Genomic DNA, 21,369 nt, shown 5'->3' with positions numbered 1-21,369 from the left:
CATTAGGCACCTTCCAATTTGCAAACAACTGAACACTGAATAACCCATGACTGTTTACTAATTAGATTTTGCAGCCTTAAAAAATGCAGCTGTGCATTACAAGGTATAACACCTTCTAAAACAATTACTATCCAACCAATCTTCAGCAAATTCACAGATCTGTTAGCATACATTAAAATGTTTACATAGAACTGCACCCTGTTGGTATAAAACGATTGGGTATCTGGCAGAGATGGATCTGCTTGCCACCCAGAGCAGTGACCGCTGGAACAAATTTTTCCTCAGATGAACAATAGCTGGTCATTCATATTGTCAGTGAAATAATTTTTTTCTCTTTTTGTACAGAGTCTGAGTCCGAGCCATATCAAAGTGAAATAACACTGCAAGTGCCAAGCCAAGCTGAGCTAAGATTGAAATTATCTTCTGTGTCTTCCACCTCCCCTGACTCTGCCAGCCACAACGTGAGTGAAGATGACACTCCACTGGTTCAGTCTGATGAAGAGGAAGTTCAAATAGACAACACTCTGGTCGCAGTAAATTCAGATCCCAAAGAGAACTCTGACAGTGACTCTCAGTAAAGTGTGAAAATCATTATTTGAGATGGTTGGTCAAAAGTTAACTGAATATTGCAGAATGAAGAATCCATTGAGTGAAAGAGATGTGATGGCTAATCCAGACCCTTTTATGTTTTCCATTTTGAATGAGTGTAAATTCCTGTTACCCAGTGTTTCTGTACATTAACATTGATAATTATATATATACACATGCTTATAGTAAGTTATAATTGATTACCCATTTACTTCAAATACAGAAACACATTTCTCAGGCTTGACTAATGAACCTTTCTCTTCCCCCCCCACCCCACCCCAAGAGATTATTCACATTTCTATGCACAGCACTTAACCTGTTGGGAATTGCCTGTTAACAGTATGATGCACAGAAGGATAGTTTCAATCCAGGTTTGATCTGTGTTTTGGGAGCTATTTGAGTTCTGTCTGAAGTTGTGCACTTTGACATTCAGATTAATAAAAGAGTTTTGCAGTACTGGTTCAGTGCCATTCAGTTTTCATTTAAGCTTATAGGGCTGCCAGCTTGAAAGATCAAAGCTGTCTTGTTTGTATATTTAAAAAAAAAACTTTTGATTACTGTACAATTATTTTCTCCTTCCACATCTTTTATCAGCAAAAAGAGGAGGCATGCTTCCCTGTGACAAAGTATTTGGCATTGTCACTGCCAAACATGCTACCTGGTAACTAACTGGCACAGCTTATCCAGACACATGCTGAATTGGTAGGGGAGGAGAGGGGAATAACATAAAATATCCTGCTGGTATCAGAAGTACTGACTAGGAGTCTGCATGGATGGCAAAATTAAATCAGCTGTAAGCATATATTGCTTATAGCAAGAATTTGATACTTAGGACATAGACAAATATAAACACCATGACTGTATTGGTAGCCAATGTTTAAGTGTCATTCTTGCTACATATAGAAACCGCATGTGCAAACAAACCAATACTGTATTATAGTACAGAATTAATGCAGACCCAGACCCTTGCTACCTCTCCAATGGTTTAAAAAAGCACATTAATACATATTAACACCAAGCCCCACTGAATTTAGTGTCTTTAATGTGAACAGTTAAAGAGTAATAACTCAACTTCACAGGAAACTGCTCAAAAGTTTTATTAAACTTTTAAGTACAAACCTGAAAAGTAAAAAAAAACTCGCAATTACAACGTGAACTCTTTCCGCACAGAAAGGAAAGGTGCAGAGCAGCACTAATAAATTAAATGTCAATCTGTAAGCAATAGTCAAAGATGTCTGCTCTCAAAGAAGAAACAAAAAATACATAGTAAGGCCATAAAAACTGGACAACCACATTTGAAAAACACTTGAAATCAGTTATGTTGTTAAATACTCCAAAGCAGTTCAGTCTTCTGCAGCAACAACCAACCAACCAACAACTGGGAAAAAATAAAATGACTTCTTGACAGTCACCACTGACAAGCTCAGTGCAACATGGGTAGCTACAATTAATGTTGCATTTTCAGCAATGAAAACTAGTTATAATGAACGTTTCCCTTTTTTTTAATAAAATACACTGAAAGGGGCAACAGCTACACCATTATTTGTTCAGTGATGTAAGCAGCACTTAAATGTTACAAGAAACCCTGTAAGCATCCAAAACCGATGAAGAAACTGAAACATAAGGCTTTTCTTCATCTCTTTTGTTTCTCTTCCCCTTCCCTCCCCCTCCCCCCCACAAAAGGCTCAAGTATTTAAAACAATTTACAGGCGTATGTACAAAGTTGTTTTGTTTTTGTTTGTTTTCTTTTTTCTTTTTTAATCTTTATTTTTTTTTACAAACATGGAAAGTAAAACACAAATAGAAATGAAGGAAATGCATTTTCACATTTCACAAAGAAATATGCACGTCCTCTAGTGGCTCTCCATTGTGACCATCTCACCAATGAACTGAACATTAATGCTGATTCTGTGTCAAAAAGGAAGGATGGAGAAGGAACACAGAGATGAAAGTGGAATTAAAATGGAATGTTACAAAGATTGCACATCTACAAAGGCGAAGCAGGGAAGCCCTGCTTCAATAATTTGATAAAGGACACCATTGTAGGGTTTTTTTGATAAAATGATTGACAGCACCAAAAAACTTTATGAATTTGCTAATGAAAGTCAGGCACAGTTTCCTCCAGCCAGGCAGCCTTATTATTACAGATGCATAGTGATGTGCTGGTAAGGAGAAAAATATCACCTTTACTTTCAAAATCACCATTTCTTTTATACTTTGTAAACCAGATCAAGTATCAGCTGCCATGACTCTAAAAACAATAGTACAATTTTCTAAATAGAAAAGCAAACTTTTCAACTTACACAACCAAAAACAACATAAAACTTAGCCAAACTGAAGCAGTTTCTTTCAAGTTTTACCTCCCTCCTTCCTCCAAAAAGCTGCTCGCATGACTGAAATTGCAAGATAAAACACACAGCACTCAACTTCAACCTAGTTCAAACGGGTTTAAAACATCCCACCTGTTCACAGTAACAAAAAAAAATCAAAAATAAGAGGTTTGCTTCAGCCAAAAGGGCAAATGCAAACTTGGATTACTGTTCAGCCCTTTGACTTGGTTTTTAAAACAGTGAATGAAAACACTACTACTGCATTCCAAGGAATACTGCCAACTGCAGCGTCTGGTGTTCCTAAAAGAAATAAGCCAACATTTTAATGCTAAAACAAACTGCTTTTTTTTTTCCTAAAAACAAAACAGAAGTCATCTTTAGAGCTAGTGCAAAGACAGCTTGCATTCTTCTAGCAAGTACTCACAAATTATAGTACAAAAAAAACGAGTACAAGACTTGGCAACTTCATGGGGAACTTGTAGCACTTCTGGACAAGGACGAAAGTCTAGTTGCTGGCACATCAATGGTCGCTCGCTTTCGAGGTCCTCTTTTCAGTGCAGGCTTGCTGGTACTGGTATTGTTGTTGCTGCTCTTAGCTGCTGCTTTTCCACAGATTTGATTGACTAAGTTGTTTATTTGATCCTGTAAAAGCAATTACTATTTTTATATTATCACAAAAACAGCTAAAAATCGATAATACATTTGCATTATTAACATTTAATGAAATGGGATCAAAATCTGTCTGCTAATTGTCTGAGTTTAGGAAGTCTCGATCCTGTTCCTAGCTGGCTTGGGACTACAGCAAAAAAACTGCTCTTATTGACAGTGCCATTCCAAAAGGCACCAAGAATGGTTGATTTTGGTAACAAAAAGAATACCACACTGGTACGGTACAGGGTGATGGTGAGAGTTGGGGGCGAGACAGATGGTTGGGACAGAGCAGAGGGAGCATTACTCTCGCCCTGATTTTTAACCTGGAGCGTGATGCAGGTGAGCAGGGGGAGAGGCGAAGTGAATTCAACCTAGCCTCCCCAAAACCTAGTCAGCTCAAGACTCAGGCGATTACCCACCGGGCGGATAGGGTTAAATCGGCCCCTTCTGTATCCAGCTGGGTTTTACCTGACCTGGGAGTGCTCGATGCTGACACTGGGTGAATGAAATGGAGTGTGTTTCATTCTCCAGCACTAACAACCTCTCAACCTTGATATGCACACACACACACACACAGCATGCACGAATATGGACCCTGGAGACAGATTTCGAACAGCAAATTAATTCTCTCCAATCTCAACTAATGAATTCTGACGTTCAGACAAGTGATTAAGATTGTAATCTTGTAATTTAGTTGACCAATTACATCACTAGCAGAATGTGTGTAATACTGCGCTATTGGACAAACTCTACTGGCAAGTACAAACAGACCTTTCTTCTGCCTGGTGACCGTTTCCAAGGAAATTTTCAAACTATACATGATGAGGTAGATAATATATTACAGTCTTATGGGTTACCCATTGATGAGCCTCTGCATATCACCAGTCAATCATCAACTCCAACTTTCTGCTCAAGCACAGGACAAATCAGGCTAAAAGCTGGATGATTTTTTTTCATGGAAGTGAACAGTTCTGTACAGACATTGTGGTAAATTTACTACAAGAGCACCACTGGCAAGGCCTCACACCAGGTGACTGAAAGCATGCTGAAGCAAAGGCCACTAACAAAATAGCTGCACTTACTTTATAGTAAATAGTTATATGTTCTTTGGTATGTTTGTCCCCCAGTTTGAAACATCTGTGCTAATTGGTATTTAACGTTTTAAACATCCAGCCAAAGGTACTGCAACACAGGTACAGTTAATTGTCTGCATTCAGTCGACAGTAGCATATCAAAACCACCCTTTGGTTGAACAAGAACTAGTCAAACTAATACATATATATTTCCCCATTGATGCAACCAAGCTGAAAGCGTATCAAACAGGCTGGCCATTTTCCACGTGAACTTAGGTTTTTAACCCTCTGTGCTGTTACTACTAAAAGAATTCATATCAATAATCTAACAGGCAAACAGGTTTCATTTTTGTCACGGTCACTAATTGCTTAACCAGGACCTTTATCGGGGGATGTGCATATTATGAAGCTAACTCCTCCACCAGGTATTGATTGACAGTTAATGCAGCCCAGGGTCAACCTGTCTGCAACTCTTTCCCTTCTGTGCCACAAATACACCTCTTAGATTGGTCCCAGATCTTCCACATGAGGCAACTGAAACCTATCCACTGTATGTCGGAGTTCTGAATCCTGAAGGAACACGGTCATATGGTACAAACTTGACCTGCATTGGGACTTTATGTCACTCAAGAGAAATGGGATGGACTAGAGTGCCCTTTTCCCCTTCTCTGCATGGTTCTGAAGAAATGTGATGGCATCCACCAGAATAACTGAGATAGATGCTCTTGCATCTTCCAATCAATACCTTCGAGATTCCCTCTTGAACCATATACACTATTCTCTCGCAATGAGCTGGTTCTAAGAAGTACAAGTTTTCCTTCCCTTTGTACATGTGCTCTGTTAAAGACAGCCCAGCATATTTGCTGAAGCTTTGTTGCAAGTCTCCAGGGAAACCTGCAAAAAAAAAACCTCGGCAGGACAGGTTAAAGAACAGTCTATTTGACACCCTGTCTGTCTAATTTAAGCTACTGTTGTAGGTTTGACCCCAGCTTTGGTCACAAGAGACCAGGTGCAGAGAATCTAGCCAGTGATAAGGAAATGGCGCAGGATCCTGCAGCCCATCTACAGTACCATGACAACATTTTTGCATGGGTCCTTACTATATGGTTGCCCCAGAACCTGTCAAGCTGGGCAATGGCCCTACACCATGTGGTGGATAGAGAATGGAGGTAGAATCAGTTTGTAAGAAAATGCACATATCTACCATCAACAAACCTCATCATAGCGATACATCATCTTCAATCCCCGACAGGATTTCTGCTTTTCTACATGGCGAAGAGCACACTCGAGACAGAAGACAACATTCTCATTTTCTTGCACTACCTGGGTAGATAAAAGTTTTGGGGGTTAGTACTTTAAATTGGTCAAGGTGCAATTCTTTGTTTTAAATATCAAAATCAAAAATTCACATTGAGTTCTGTAAAGGTACAGTTAACAGTATTGATGATGTAATATTTGTGTGACTTGTGCAGGCAGAAGCGACCATCATACCCTAACGGAGGTGCATTTAGTAGACATGTATATTTTTAAATTTATTCCCATCTCTCCCAAGGGCAAATCCATGTTCACTGCATATTATTGTCTCAGCAAACCCCAATGTTCTTTCCTGCCTGTGTAGGTGAGATGCCACATTTGTTAAATGTGCATCTCCCATTTAACTTCAGCCCAGTGCAAAGCCCCATTTTTAAAGTGCCCAGGTAGTTCAATGTACTTATGAGAGAATTTGAAGAACTTTTCATTGATTGTTTTTAACCTTTGACAAAGCAGATGCTCCACTGCACTCTCCCAACATAAAGAATTAGTGATGGAAGGGATGGAATCACGTGCACAGAGCTCCTCTGTCTATATCTCCGTATCATTCAGAATGAGTCCAGACTATAATGCAACAACGTTTTGAGTTTCTGCATTTTTGTTTAAACTCTCTTTTACTCTAGGTATTTTTGGAGGTTCAATGCCTTAGACCCCATGTCCCAGAGAGGGCTTTCACACGCCCAAGATATCTAGGTAAATACTACAGTAGATCAGGCCTTTTAAAAAAAGACTTGATTTCACGGCCTCAGGACGTCCCAAAGCACTTTACAACCAATGAAGTACTTTTGAAGTGTAGTCACTGTCTTAATATAGGAAACGCGGCAGCCAATTTGTGTACCGCAAGGTCTCAACAGCAATGAAATAAATGACCAAATCATCTGTTTTAGATGCTGGCCAGGATATCGGGGAGAACACCCCAGCTCTCCTCCGAATAGTACTGTGGGATTTTTTACATCCACCTCAGAGGACAGACGGGGCCTCGGTTTAACGTTTCATCCGAAAGATGGCACCTCCGACAGTGCAGCACTCCCTCTACTGCACTGGAATGTCAACCTAGATTTTGTACTCAAGTCTCTGGAGAGGGGCTTGAACCCATGACCTTCTGATTCAGAGATGAGAATGCTACCACTGAGCTATGGCTGACACCTAACAAATTTAAGTGTCAGCCTAAAACTTAGGCTTTAACTAACAAATTCATTAAACAGTATCAGAGAAACACAGTAGACTTTACAATAATTTTTAAGACTTAACTATCTCCATGAGTAAATAGCAGATAACTAAATAGTTATGATTGCTGTGCTAAACTATGTATTCTTCCACAGTTGCCCTTTTCCTTTTCAAACTGTCCACTAGAGCTATCTGGCTCATCATTCAATGAAGGCTTCAGTCAAAATTTCACATTTGAACCAGCCAGGCTGGGAAATACTTTCCAGAGAACACCCGGGACCAAGTAGATTTAAATAGCTTGTTTGTTCAACTCAAAAAGAAGTTTCCAATCAAACATAACTCAAACCAATCCCACAAAATGTTTGTATTTAAACTGAATGACGTGGCATTGCCCTCAGATAACTAGCTAAAACCAACTGTTACAACTACAGCATCAAAAATAAATTAGGACAAGTTTTCTGTGTGAAGCTGGCTTTTAATTCCTTATGTACCACAACAGAATTAAAGAAGCCAACCTGTGCTAAATCTGAAGACCTCAGTGCTTCATTTTGGTCACATAAGGGCCCGTTGACTCGCAACCAGCAAATAATGGTCTCATATTGATAGCCTTAGATAAAAATTCCAACAGCACAGCACCAATGTCAAGGTGCATATGGATAGAATAAATACAAATTCAAAAACTGCAAGAGTACAAGATAATCTCAGGGATTCAGGTGACATTCCTAACTCAGATCAGACTTGTGCCTCTAAATGACCTCCAACCCCTCAGGTGCATTTAAACTCTGTAATGTTACCAATTATTAATCGGATTATTTTGTCAGCGTTTTCTTCCCCTTCTCTCCAGAAGGATGGGGCTCAAATGAGGTTCCAGTTGCTCAACCACCAGCAGCCCATGAGTACCTCACCTAAGTGGCCATCCTTCACATATGAGCCTGGATATTGAGCACAGCAGCCAATTTTCCTTGGAGGGCATCACTGCCTTGCTCAATGCTCTCATCAACCATGATATACACTTTTCAGCAAGAGTCACTGGATAGTCATCAGGAGTAAGGAGTCCTGGCTGAACTTTCTCCTTCCTATCCTGGGAAAATTGTAGCTGTCCATCTTGGTTGTGATCAGCCAACTTGGTATAGATCAAATCAAAGCTGGGCTTTCCTGTCTATATGACACGGTGCAACACCACTGTTACTTACTGAGACATAGGACAAGCCTGCTTTCATTTAAGAACTTGCATTTATATAGTATCTTTCACATTCCAAGGACGTTCCAAAGCAGTTTATAATGAACAGATTACATTTGAAGTGCAGTCACTGTCATTACATAGGCAAAGACAGCAGCTAATTTATGCACAGCAAGAGGAATGAACAGATGATCTGTTTTGGTGATGTTGACTGAGGGAGGAATGTTGGCCAAGCACCAGGAAAACACTCTGCATCTTGGTGAATGTGGCATCGAATTTTTTTCATGCATTTTGCTGAGGTATTGCAGGCATGTGGCATTCCCTTGGGTAGGGTTGGGCTGGGCAGGGGTACAGGAAAATCTCGAGTAAGAGTGGAAGGTAGAATGAAGCCAACCTAAAAAAAACTTGCTTTTGCTGGTTAGTCAATAAACTCCAACAGTGCTCAGACACTGAACATCTGCCCCATTCCCACCTCGACCAACCCTCTACTTACCATGGATAAGTAACACAACTGCTGGCAGATCTGGCACCTCCTCTCTGACGTTTCAGATGCTAACCACTTCCGTGGTTTCTTCTTCATAGCCATCATGGACAGGTGGCTGTCATGGCTACCATAGCGAGCTGACGAATGCAAACCCGCATCAAGCAGCTGCTGCCGCTGTCTTGATTCTGTATCCCTGAGTAAATATTGGAAATGTTATTGCTTTCAGAGTTCAAAGACTGACAGAGCATCATACTACCAGTGCAGGTCTATTATTACTTTATTGTGATTTAGTGGGAAACCAATTTGGCACTTTTAAATTAATCTTTCAACAATGCAGCCATAATCTACATATTTTGGATATTACTCGAATACCTTAGAATAGCAGATTGCAATACAAATAGGAAGGCTTGCTCTCATTCAAAATTTACAGTGGATGCATTTCCAGCAGGCAGTGGTTAAAGTGGGCTAGAACATTCTGGAAGAACATTTAGCTTTTTAGCAAAAGTTGCTTTCTTCCCCACTGTAAGGGGCAGTTTTCTGGTGCGTAGCCATGCATACTAGGGAAATGAATCGACTGCCCAGTCTTTCACGTAGGACTCTCACTGCGAGCAGAGAGACTTTCATCCTATCAGTCTTGGCTGGTTTGATTCCCAGGTCCCAGAGTTGAAAGAACAATGTGCTAAACCCACTGCACTGCCAACTTCTCCAAGTATGCTTAGTGCTAGCTGTAATTTCACAACAGCTGCTCACTGGATCTTATGTTTGCATTGCTGCTATTTGGGTTGGCATTTGAAGAAAGCAACCCTAATAGTTCTGTCCCTCTGAAGTTCCCCCAAACCTTTAAGATTTGCAACTCAAATGTCTCCAGCCAGTCCTCTTCATTTCACTTTCATCCAGTACAATACTGATGAATATACTGGAGTTGATATAGGATTTGTTCAGACCTGCAATGCACGGGCAGAAACCCAGGTCTGTTCCTATAATATAGCAAGGATTTCTCATTTGTGCATACTATTGATACTGTGTACAGCTTTACTCATGGGAATCAGGCTTCCTCTGTGAAAACCAGTCTGTTGTTCTAAACATAAATCTGTCTGAAGACACTACTTTCAAAGTTCTGGTCACCATATTGTCAAATTACCTACTAGAGCCCAGAGCACTCCTTATTCAGAACTTCAGGTGCGTTTTCTGTACTGTATAACATAGGAACAGGAGTTGGCCATTCAGCCCCTCGAGCCATCTGAAATTTTCAAAAGGCACACTGGTGGCGGGGAGCATTGCCTCTAACTTTCCAATAGCCCAATATCCAACACCAGTAAACTAGAACGAGGGGGCATAATCTTAGAATAAGGGGCTGCTCTTTCAAAACTGAGATGAGGAGAAACTTCTTCACTCAGAGGGTGGTAGGTCTGTGGAATTTGCTGCCCCAGGAAGCTGTGGAAGCTACATCATTAAATAAATTTAAAACAGAAATAGACAGTTTCCTAGAAGTAAAGGGAATTAGGGGTTACGGGGAGCGGGCAGGAAATTGGACATGAATTTAGATTTGAGGTTAGGACCAGATCAGCCATGATCTTATTGAATGGCAGAGCAGGCTCGAGGGGCCGATTGGCCTACTCCTGCTCCTATTTCTTATGTTCTTATGAGTTAATACAATGGTCTGACATCCTTGCATCTGCTCCTCCAAGACTTCTACATTAATTAAGTTTACTACAAAAGCTGATTGTATTTCTTGCATCTTCCCAAATTTTCCTAGCTCTTCCCGATTCCACTGCTGGGATGGAGGGGGTTGAATTCTGCAACTGTGGAGCAGTATGAGCCCCAACTATAGACATTAAAAACCACTGCTTCAAACTTTTGGTCACCAGTGTAAGGGAAAAGGGTAAAATCACAGGAACTTTAACCCATCATTTCTGACTTTTGAAGACTCTGGGCTCACACTCTCTTTGTGTAGATGGACTAAGGACATTGTGCACGTGGCTACTGAGCACTGCTTTGATGAATTTAGTAGCATTCTGTTTTAAACGTGATGTTTAATCCTGTTTTAAAACATGACCACATGGGATGAAAGTTAAGGGTCGCCACAGGCAGAGTGGTGCCTGTGGTGGGAGTGGACTGTAGTTCTGCTTGCACCATTTGGTGCAGCTCAATGATGACTTCTTTGGTACAGCAAAGCTTCCAAAGATACTTCTCCTCTGACAAATGCAGGTATGTGCACCTCCGCCTGTATATTCTCGACAGGGGTTTCGGAAGGTGGATGCTGTGCACCTCTGATGCTACCTGACGACCCTCCATTGCTCTTCCTCATCCAAAAAGCAAAGACACGGAATTCCCAATGGGAAACCCACTGAAATGGTAGCCATACAGCAAAAACCACAAAACAGATGCCAGTCATTGGCAACAGCAAAATAAAAAACTTGAAAATAAGCTTAAAACTGATGCATTACTACTGATGCTGGGTTCTTTAAATTCCATTCAATTCTCTCCCTAATGCCCAACAACTCTGAATACCTGGTTTATATGGGCAATAAGTGGAAACAGTGCACATAAGGTACCTGTAAATTGGGTGGATCCAATTGGAAAATCCAGGCCAATTTATCCAAATCCCTTTGAGTACCAACAGGTTCCTTTAATCTTATCAACTGGACACACGTACCAGCAAATCTATTACAACAGCTATACTTCTCCATATTGTTTACAAATTGTTTAAAATAGACAAGAGTCCAAACCAGACCGTCATTGGAACTCTCCTAGTCATTGACTCAGCATTCCATACCCACGGATCATGCCTCTTATTATTAAAACAGTTTCCAATCCAACTAGCCAGTTTATCATTAATTACATGTAGCTCAATCTTCTTTAAAAGCCTCACATATGTAACACTGTAAAATGATATGAAAATTCAAGTAAATTATATCAACTCCGTTCATTGCTACGGTTATAGAATTCCTGCAAATTTGTACGCCATGATCCATTGCTTCAAAACCCATTCCAACTAATACTCATGGCTTCAGTGACTCATGTTCTTCTGTTCAACAGTGACTACACTTCAAAAGCAATTCATTGGCTGTGAAACACCATGAAACATCCTGAGGACATGACGGCACTATAGAAATCAAGTTCTTTCTTTCATCCATTAGAACACCACTGAATGGAGCATGAAAAAATGATGAAAGTATTTTGGCCCTATTAATATCAGACGAATAGTTCTTTGATTGACTTTTTACTCCCATTTTTAAATATCAGGGTAACAGCCACTATCCTCCAGTCCTCTTATACTTGTGTATAAAAATATTCACCAAAACCTCACCTACTTCCTCACTCACTTTAAGGGTTCTAGGATACAGAATCGAGGGGAAAGCATTACTGGACTCAAATTTGAGCTTCGATTGAAGGTCATTCTCGGTGAAATGAAGGATAATAGGAGAAGCACGATACAAGTATTTCATTTGATGAAAAGCACTGATAAAATAAAATGGTCTTTGTAGTGGATGAAGAACACAGAACAAAAGGGTACGGGAGCAACATTTGCAGAAAAGGTCATATCAGAAGATTAAGCAGCAAAATCATGACCAGAGGATAGAAGATATGGAAAAAGGTTTCATCTCACATGGGAAATATCATAATGCAAGAGCTGCCCCACTTTTTATTGCAGGAAGAAATTGGCTGCACACATCAATCAGACATGAAGGGCAAATTTAAGGACAGGAATTCTGAACATAGTCAAAACTGAAATGATAGAATAATATGCACTGGAAACAGACAATGAGATAAAGTTGTTTAGGCATGTCAATGGAAGCAATGGATCTGGATTGGACAATAATGGCCTAACTAGTCCAAATGGTTTTTTCTTGATCTTTATATCATTGAATGTATAATATGAAATTGAGGCAGAATATGGATAGTTTACTTAGGTGAATGTCACTGTGTAACTGTATACAGTACTCTACTCTTAAGTTTACCATTCAAATGGCAAACTTAAGAGTACTGTATACAGTTACACAGTAACATTCACCTAAGTAAACTAACCATATTCTTCCTCAATTTCACATTTTAATCTTCTGAACAATGTGGAATCATTAATGTCAAATGCAGTCACTTTCTGATGAAATCCATTAATATCACAGATCATTCCCCTCATTGACCTAAGTTGTCCTTTTTGCGCAATAAGGGATAAAAATGATGAGTAACTATTGTTTTAGGTCATAATTTCATCCCTGCCCTGATGTGCTCTTCACAACTGATTCATTTGCAGAGGAAAAATCCCAGTGACACTCAGTGTTCCAGGTCAGTGGAAGCAAGATTGGTTTCTCTCCTTAAAAAGGTTTTAACTAAATGCACAAAACGTACCTGAGTTCTTTCAAAAGTGAAGAGATGTGGCTTAGTGTCGACCCACTTTCCCGCTTCGACTCTGCTGTTGCCATAAGGTAAAGTAGTTTTTCCATTGAAAATGCATTAGCAATGTATCGACGTTTCAAGTCCTGTACAGGCACAGCAAAAACACTCCCTTTAGATGGGGGAAAAACACAGCGTACCAAAGACATGGGTAGGACATCTTCTGCAGTAAATGGAGACCTTCAAATTTAATTCTCTAATGGAGATGAAAGAAGAAGATAGATGCTTGGACTTAAACATCAAACTGTTCAACATAATCACTTGCTTTTTGACTGTAGGAATCTGAACACAGTCCGAAAATAGCTACATGGCCCCAAACTAGAGGAACAATTTGAGACCTATAAATACTGTGAAGTTTGTTTTGGTGGCTCAAATGAAACAAATTGAACTTTTTATAGTTACATTTTTCAGGCGCTTTTATTTTTAAGAAAGGCAAATGAGATTGGCAGTGGTGCTCCAATGGCATTGGTGGCACACCAATAGGGCGTTGGCCGCGCCCACCGTCCCTCGCACTGGATTAGGGCGTTGGCCGTGCCCACCGTCCCTCGCACTGGATTAGGGCGTTGGCCGCGCCCACCGTCCCTCATACAGTAGGTCATGGACCGTGGCCACCATCCCTCATACAGTAGACGGCTTTGCTGACTATTCCTTCTCACACTTCACATCCCATCTCAGCAGCACCAAAAACTATTAAAAAGTAGTCATTTTACTTTATGCAAGGCGTATACTGTAAATCGAGTCTGTTACCTTAGCAGCTTCGTAGCCCGTATTTAACCACTGGGTAGTTGCAAAATGTACAGCTTCTGAAACACTGTAGCCACAGCATACTTTAGACACAAAGGCCCCTGGGGAACACACAATAAATTGTCCACTCTGCTGTACAGTACGACACACTTTGATCCCCTCCTTACATAGGACCTCTGGAGAGATCTAGCAAGACAAACATTTACCAGTTAGGAACAGAAGTACAAATAAAAATTAGTGTGTTAGTCTATAGTCATCATTGTCTTTCACTATAGAAAAGTATGCATTAACTGAAAAGAAAATTAAGTAACATAGTGTGACTAAATCAATCCGGTTCACAGGTTGTGTTATTTTTGCATGACCCACAATTACCCACTTGAATTTCATGCACCAGCTAACAGAGGTTCAACAACTGACACACCTATACTCTTGCCAGGCCTGTAATGTGTAGTAATGTGCATGGTTTTAATGTTACAGGGTTAAATGACATTTGGTGTTGCACTAGGCTAACTATATACTCTTTAAAACAAATGTGCCATAAGGTAGCTTATTTGGTATAAAATCACCACTCCTTTCCCTATTTGTGCAGTAGAAGCTACCTTTCTTGGCTCGCAGTTACCTGCAGCCCATAGTTAATAGTATGCACACTTTTAACAGGCACTGGATCCTTGGGTGGATGAGGTTGAGTAAGGGCGGTGTGCAACTGACGGCCAAATGCAAAATTAGTAGAAGATGAAACAAATGAAACATTTCAGGTGACAGAAGACATTTTAATAGGGAGCGAAGTAGTAGGAAAAAACTTGCATTTCTTGTATTTACATAGCTCCTCTCATGTCCTCAGAATGTCCAAAGCACTTTGCAGCCAACCAATTGCTTTTGAAGTGATTAGTTCAGCAGTTATATAGGGGGAAAATTTAGGGAACAGTGATCATAGCATCATAAGGTTTAGATTAGTTATGGAAAAGGACACAGAGCAATCTAGAGTAAAAATACTTAATTGGAGGAGGGCCAATTTCAATGGGTTGAGAACGGAGCTGGCCCGAGTAAATTGGATTCAAAGATTGGCAGGCAAAACTGTAATTGAACAATGGGTAGCCTTTAACGAGGAGATGGTTCGGGTACAGTCTAGATACATTCCCATGAGGGGGAAAGGTAGGACAACCAAAGCCAGAGCTCCCTAGATGACGAAAGATATGGAGAGCAAGATGAAGCAGAAAAAGGGGGCGTATGACAGATGTCAGGTTGTTAATACAAGAGAGAACCCAGGCTGAATATAGAAAGTTCAGAGGGGAAGTAAAAAAGGAGATAAGAGGGGCAAAGAGAGAGCATGAGAACAGACTGGCAGCCAACATAAAAGGGAATCCAGAAGTCTTCTATAGGCATATAAATAGTAAACGGATAGTAAGAGGAGGGGTGGGGCCGATTATGGACCAAAAAGGGGATATACGCATGGAGGCAGAGGGCATGGCTGAGGTACTAAATGAGTACTTTGCATCTGTCTTTACCAAGGAAGAAGAAACGGCCAAAGCCACAGTAAAAGAGGAGGCAGTTGAGATACTGGATGGGCTAAGTATTGATAAAGAGGAGCTACTAGAAAGGCTAGCTGCGCTTAAAGTAGATAAGTCACCCGGTCTGGATGGGATGCATCCTAGGCTGCTGAGGGAAGTAAGGGTGGAAATTGCAGAAGTACTGGCCACAATCTCCCAATCCTCCTTAAGACACAGAGGTGGCGCCGGAGGACTAGAGAATTGCAAATATTACATCCTTGTTCAAAAAAGGATGTAATGATAAACCCAGTTTAACCTGGGTGGTGGGGAAGCTTTTAGAAACAATAATCTGGGACAAAATTAAGAGTCACTTGGACAAGTGTCAATTAATAAGGGAAAGCCAGCACGGATTTGTTAAAGGCAAATTGTGTTTGACTAACTTGATTGAGTTTTTTGATGAAGTAACAGAGAGGGCTGATAAGGGCAATGTGGTTGATGTGAATATGGACTTCCAAAATCGTTTGATAAAGTGCCACATAATAGGCCTGTCAATAAAATTGAATCCCATGGAATAAAAGGGGCAGTGGCAACATGGATACGAAATTGGTTAAGTGACAGGAAAACAGAGAGTGGTGGTGAATGGTTGTTTTTCAGACTGGAGGAAGGTGTACAGTAGTCTTCCCCAGGGGTCGGTACTGGAACCACTGCTTTTTTTGATATACATTAATGACCTGGATATATATGGGTGTACAGGACACAATTTCAAAATTTGCTGACGACACAAAACTTGGAAGGTTAGTAAACAGCAAGGGGGATAGTAAACAGCGCGGACAAAGACAGGCTGGTGGAATGGGCGAACGTGGCAGATGAAATTTAATACTGAGAAGTGTGAGGTGATACATTTTGGCAGGAAGAATGAGGAGAGGCAATATAAACTAAAGGGTACAACTCTAAAAGGGGTGCAGGAACAGAGACCCCCTGGGGGTATATGTACACAGGTCGTTCATGGTGGCAGACAGGTTGAGAAAGCAGTTAAGAAAGCATACAGAATCTTGGGCTTTATAAATAGAGGCATAGAGTACAAAAGCGAGGACGTTATGTTAAACTTTATAAAACACTGGTTCGGCCACAACTGGAGTATTGTGTCCAGTTCTGGGCACCACACTTTAGGAAGGATGTGAAGGGCTTAGAGAGGGTGCAGAAAAGATTTACCAGAATGGTTCCAAGGATGAGGGACCTCAGTTACATGGATAGACTGGAGAAGCTGGGATTGTTCTGCTTAGAGCAGAGAAGGTTGCGAGGAGATTTGATAGAGGTATTCACAATCATGAGGGGTCGAGACAAAGTAGATAGAGAGAAACTGTTCCCATTGGCGGAAGGGTCGCAAACCAGAGGACACAGGTTTAAGGTGATCGGCAAAAGAACCAAAGGTGACATGAGGAAAAACTTTCTTTTACGCAGCAAGTGGTTAAGATCTGGAATGCACTGCCTGAAAGGGTGGTGGAAGCAGGGTCAATTGTGGCTTTCAAAAGGGAATTAGATAGGTACCTGAAGGAAAAAAATTTGCAGGGCCACGGCGAAAGAACGGGGGAGTGGGACTAGCTGGATTGCTCTTGCAGAGAGCAGGCGCAGGCTCGATGGGCCGAAAGGCCTCCTTCTGTGCCGTAACCTTTCTATGATTCTGTAGGCAAATGCAGCAGCCAATTTCTGCACAAACCACAAATGAGACAATCAGTTTGTGGTAGCGATGGTTGAGGGAGGAACGTTAGCCAGGATATTTTTTTTTTTATTCGTTCACGGGATGTGAGCGTCGCTGGCAAGGCCGGCATTTATTGCCCATCCCTAATTGCCCTCGAGAAGGTGGTGGTGAGCCGCCTTCTTGAACCGCTGCAGTCCGTGTGGTGACGGTTCTCCCACAGTGCTGTTAGGAAGGGAGTTCCAGGATTTTGACCCAGCGACAATGAAGGAACGGCGATATATTTCCAAGTCGGGATGGTGTGTGACTTGGAGGGGAACGTGCAGGTGGTGTTGTTCCCATGCGCCTGCTGCCCTTGTCCTTCTAGGTGGTAGAGGTCGCGGGTTTGGGAGGTGCTGTCGAAGAAGCCTTGGCGAGTTGCTGCAGTGCATCCTGTGGATGGTGCACACTGCAGCCACAGTGCGCCGGTGGTGAAGGGAGTGAATGTTTAGGGATGGGGTGCCAATAGTGGATGGGGTGCCAATCAAGCGGGCTGCTTTATCTTGGATGGTGTCGAGCTTCTTGAGTGTTGTTGGAGCTGCACTCATCCAGGCAAGTGGAGAGTATTCCATCACACTCCTGACTTGTGCCTTGTAGATGGTGGAAAGGCTTTGGGGAGTCAGGAGGTGAGTCACTCGCCGCAGAATACCCAGCCTCTGACCTGCTCTTGTAGCCACAGTATTTATATGGCTGGTCCAGTTAAGTTTCTGGTCAATGGTGACCCCCAGGATGTTGATGGTGGGGGATTCGGCGATGGTAATGCCGTTGAATGTCAAGGGGAGGTGGTTAGACTCTCTCTTGTTGGAGATGGTCATTGCCTGGCACTTATCTGGCGCGAATGTTACTTGCCACTTATCAGCCCAAGCCTGGATGTTGTCCAGGTCTTGCTGCATGCAGGCTCGGACTGCTTCATTATCTGAGGGGTTGCGAATGGAACTGAACACTGTGCAGTCATCAGCGAACATCCCCATTTCTGACCTAATGATGGAGGGAAGGTCATTGATGAAGCAGCTGAAGATGGTTGGGCCTAGGACACTGCCCTGAGGAACTCCTGCAGCAATGCCCTGGGGCTGAGATGATTGGCCTCCAACAACCACCAGCATCTTCCTTTGTGCTAGGTATGACTCCAGCCACTGGAGAGTTTTCCCCCTGATTCCCATTGACTTCAATTTTACTAGGGCTCCTTGGTGCCACACTCGGTCAAATGCTGCCTTGATGTCAAGGGCAGTCACTCTCACCTCACCTCTGGAATTCAGCTCTTTTGTCCATGTTTGGACCAAGGCTGTAATGAGGTCTGGAGCCGAGTGGTCCTGGCGGAACCCAAACTGAGCATCGGTGAGCAGGTTATTGGTGAGTAAGTGCCGCTTGATAGCACTGTCGACGACACCTTCCATCACTTTGCTGATGATTGAGAGTAGACTGATGGGGCGGTAATTGGCCGGATTGGATTTGTCCTGCTTTTTGTGGACAGGACATACCTGGGCAATTTTCCACATTGTCGGGTGGATGCCAGTGTTGTAGCTGTACTGGAACAGCTTGGCTAGAGGCGCAGCTAGTTCTGGAGCACAAGTCTTCAGCACTACAGCTGGGATGTTGTCGGGGCCCATAGCCTTTGCTGTATCCAGTGCACTCAGCCGTTTCTTGATATCACGTGGAGTGAATCGAATTGGCCGAAGACTGGCTTCCGTGATGGTGGGGATATCGGGAGGAGGCTGAGATGGATTATCCACTCGGCACTTCTGGCTGAAGATGGTTGCAAACGCTTCAGCCTTGTCTTTTGCACTCACGTGCTGGACTCCGCCATCATTGAGAATGGGGATGTTTGCAGAGCCTCCTCCTCCCGTCAGTTGTTTAATTGTCCACCACCATTCACGACTGGATGTGGCAGGACTGCAGAGCTTTGATCTGATCCGTTGGTTGTGGAATCGCTTAGCTCTGTCTATAGCATGTTGCTTCCGCTGTTTAGCATGCATGTAGTCCTGAGTTGTAGCTTCACCAGGTTGGCACCTCATTTTTAGGTACGCCTGGTGCTGCTCCTGGCATGCTCTTCTACACTCCTCATTGAACCAGGGTTGATCCCCTGGCTTGTTGGTAATGGTAGAGTGAGGAATATGCCGGGCCATGAGGTTACAGATTGTGCTGGAATTCAATTCTGCTGCTGCTGATGGCCCACAGCGCCTCATGGATGCCCAGTTTTGAGCTGCTAGGTCTGTTCTGAATCTATCCCATTTAGCACGGTGGTAGTGCCACACAACACGTTGGATGGTGTCCTCAGTGCGAAGACGGGATTTCATCTCCACGAGGACTGTGCGGTGGTCACTCCTACCAATACTGTCATTGACAGATGCATTTGCGACAGGTAGATTGGTGAGGACGAGGTCAAGTAAGTTTTTCCCTCGTGTTGGTTCGCTCACCACCTGCCGCAGGCCCAGTCTAGCAGCTATGTCCTTCAGGACTCGGCCAGCTCGGTCAGTAGTGGTGCTACCGAGCCATTCTTGGTGATGGACATTAAAGTCCCCCACCCAGAGTACATTTTGTGCCCTTGCTACCCTCAGTGCTTCCTCCAAGTGGTGTTCAACATGGAGGAGGACTGATTCATCAGCTGAGGGAGGACGGTAGGTGGTAATCAGCAGATGGTTTCCTTGCCCATGTTTGACCTGATGCCATGAGATTTCATGGGGTCCAGAGTCAATGTTGAGGACTCCCAGGGCCACTCCCTCCTGACTGTATATCACTGTACCGCCACCTCTGGTGGGTCTGTCCTGCCGGTGGGACAGGACATACCCAGGGATGGTGATGGAAGAGTCTGGGACGTTGGCTGAAAGATATGATTCTGTGAGTATGGGTATGTCAGGCTGTTGCTTGACTAGTCTGTGGGACAGCTCTCCCAATTTGGCACAAGTCCCCAGATGTTAGTAAGGAGGACCTTGCAGGGTCGACTGGGCTTGGTGTTTTGCCGTTGTCGTGTCCGGTGCCTAGTGGTCCGATGCCGGGTGGTCCGTCCGGTTTTATTCTTATTGGGTGAACTCCTCTGCTCTTCTTTGAATAGTGCCATGGGATCTTTTACATCCACCTGAACAGGTAGTCCGGTTCTTGGTTTAGCGCCTCTTCCAAAAGATGGCACCTCCAACACTGCAGTACTCCCTCAGTACTACACTGAACTGTTAGTCTAGATTATGTACCCAAGTCCTGAAGCGGGGTTTGAACCCACAACCTTTTAACTTGTAGAGTGCTGATACTGAGCCTAACTGATGTGTGGATAGTGAGTTGTGGAAGGAAGATAAAGCTTATAGTTTCAAAGAATGAGGGAAATCATTATTTATACTAGTTTACATCTTGCTGTAGTCAGTCGTACTTTTTCTTGACACAAGTTACAGGCGGATATATTGACCCCATAGTCGAGTGTAGCACAATCTCCCTTCGAATTTAGCTGGCTACGGGGGGGCGGGGGAGAGAAAGAGAATTATAACCTGACGTGGATGCACAAGGACTATAGTGTGTGCGTGTGTGTGTGTGTGCGCGTGTGAGAGAGAGACTTTTCTTGTCCAGTTGATGAAGCATATTTACTAACAGTCAACCTTCACATACAAATAGCAGTATACCACAGTAGTACAGCATGGATTCTCAGGCGACTCAGACTGTTCATAATTTAGCAGCATTTATAGATACAATAAAACCACTTGTATGTTACATCTCAATAGATACAAGCCATGTTTCTGGTACCAGTGAAAGAAAGGCTTCCATTTGACATTTCAAGTCTTCAAAGTAGATGCTCATTATGCCAATATAGTATTCATAAACTGCTGAAATCTCCTTTCTTTAAATCCATTATCTAAATGGCCTTATTGGGGTGGTGTATAATCTGAGCAAATTCCAAAAGCCTCCTATACTGGAAAATTGTTACAAGACCCAACTCCAGAAAACTCCATTTGCTGAAACCAGATTGATTATCTTCCAATAGAGTGTCCATTCAAACATGGCACTGGACTGACAGATCTGCAGAATTCACTTTAAACCAGTGCCAGATCTTGTATGTGCTCAAGATAAATGGCTGAACGCCAAGTCCCAGCTGTTGTAATAATGGGCCTAAGCTCTTTTGTTTTTCCATAAGCTCTGTTGCACATTCCTCCTTCAAGATAGTTAAGGGCCAACCAGACTGCTTTAAGCTCATGCCAGAAATTGAGAGAGAGAGAGAGAGAGAGAGAGAAATCAAGGGTGTAATCC

The 21,369-nt window shown here is 42.5% G+C and overlaps 2 protein-coding genes across 5 annotated transcripts in view; one reads left to right on the top strand and one right to left on the bottom strand.

Annotated features, from left to right (window-relative positions):
• Window positions 1-1,044, top strand: part of LOC137336829 (dysbindin-like) — a 225,916-nt gene extending 224,872 nt beyond the window's left edge. Inside the window, exon 10 of one of the 2 annotated variants that reach the window (XM_068001691.1) lies at window positions 346-1,044. In XM_068001691.1, coding sequence (XP_067857792.1) covers window positions 346-578 — 233 coding nt within the window. In that variant the 3' untranslated portion in view covers window positions 579-1,044. The remainder of the gene's footprint in view (window positions 1-345) is intronic. The other variant, XM_068001692.1, reaches the window with a different exon arrangement.
• Window positions 1,045-1,669: 625 nt separating this feature from the next.
• Window positions 1,670-21,369, bottom strand: part of jarid2b (jumonji and AT-rich interaction domain containing 2b) — a 339,245-nt gene continuing 319,545 nt past the window's right edge. For all 3 annotated transcript variants that reach the window (XM_068001688.1, XM_068001689.1, XM_068001690.1), the window contains 5 exons: window positions 13,927-14,109; window positions 13,135-13,265; window positions 8,794-8,977; window positions 5,858-5,965; window positions 1,670-3,560 (listed from right to left, as the gene is read on the bottom strand). In XM_068001688.1, coding sequence (XP_067857789.1) covers window positions 3,384-3,560; window positions 5,858-5,965; window positions 8,794-8,977; window positions 13,135-13,265; window positions 13,927-14,109 — 783 coding nt within the window. In that variant the 3' untranslated portion in view covers window positions 1,670-3,383. The remainder of the gene's footprint in view (window positions 3,561-5,857; window positions 5,966-8,793; window positions 8,978-13,134; window positions 13,266-13,926; window positions 14,110-21,369) is intronic.

The sequence above is a fragment of the Heptranchias perlo genome, chromosome 2 (genome assembly GCF_035084215.1).
Source record: "Heptranchias perlo isolate sHepPer1 chromosome 2, sHepPer1.hap1, whole genome shotgun sequence".
Lineage (NCBI taxonomy): Eukaryota > Metazoa > Chordata > Chondrichthyes > Hexanchiformes > Hexanchidae > Heptranchias > Heptranchias perlo.
Note: the sequence above shows the minus strand (reverse complement) of the source record. Positions and strands in the feature narration are given on the sequence as shown.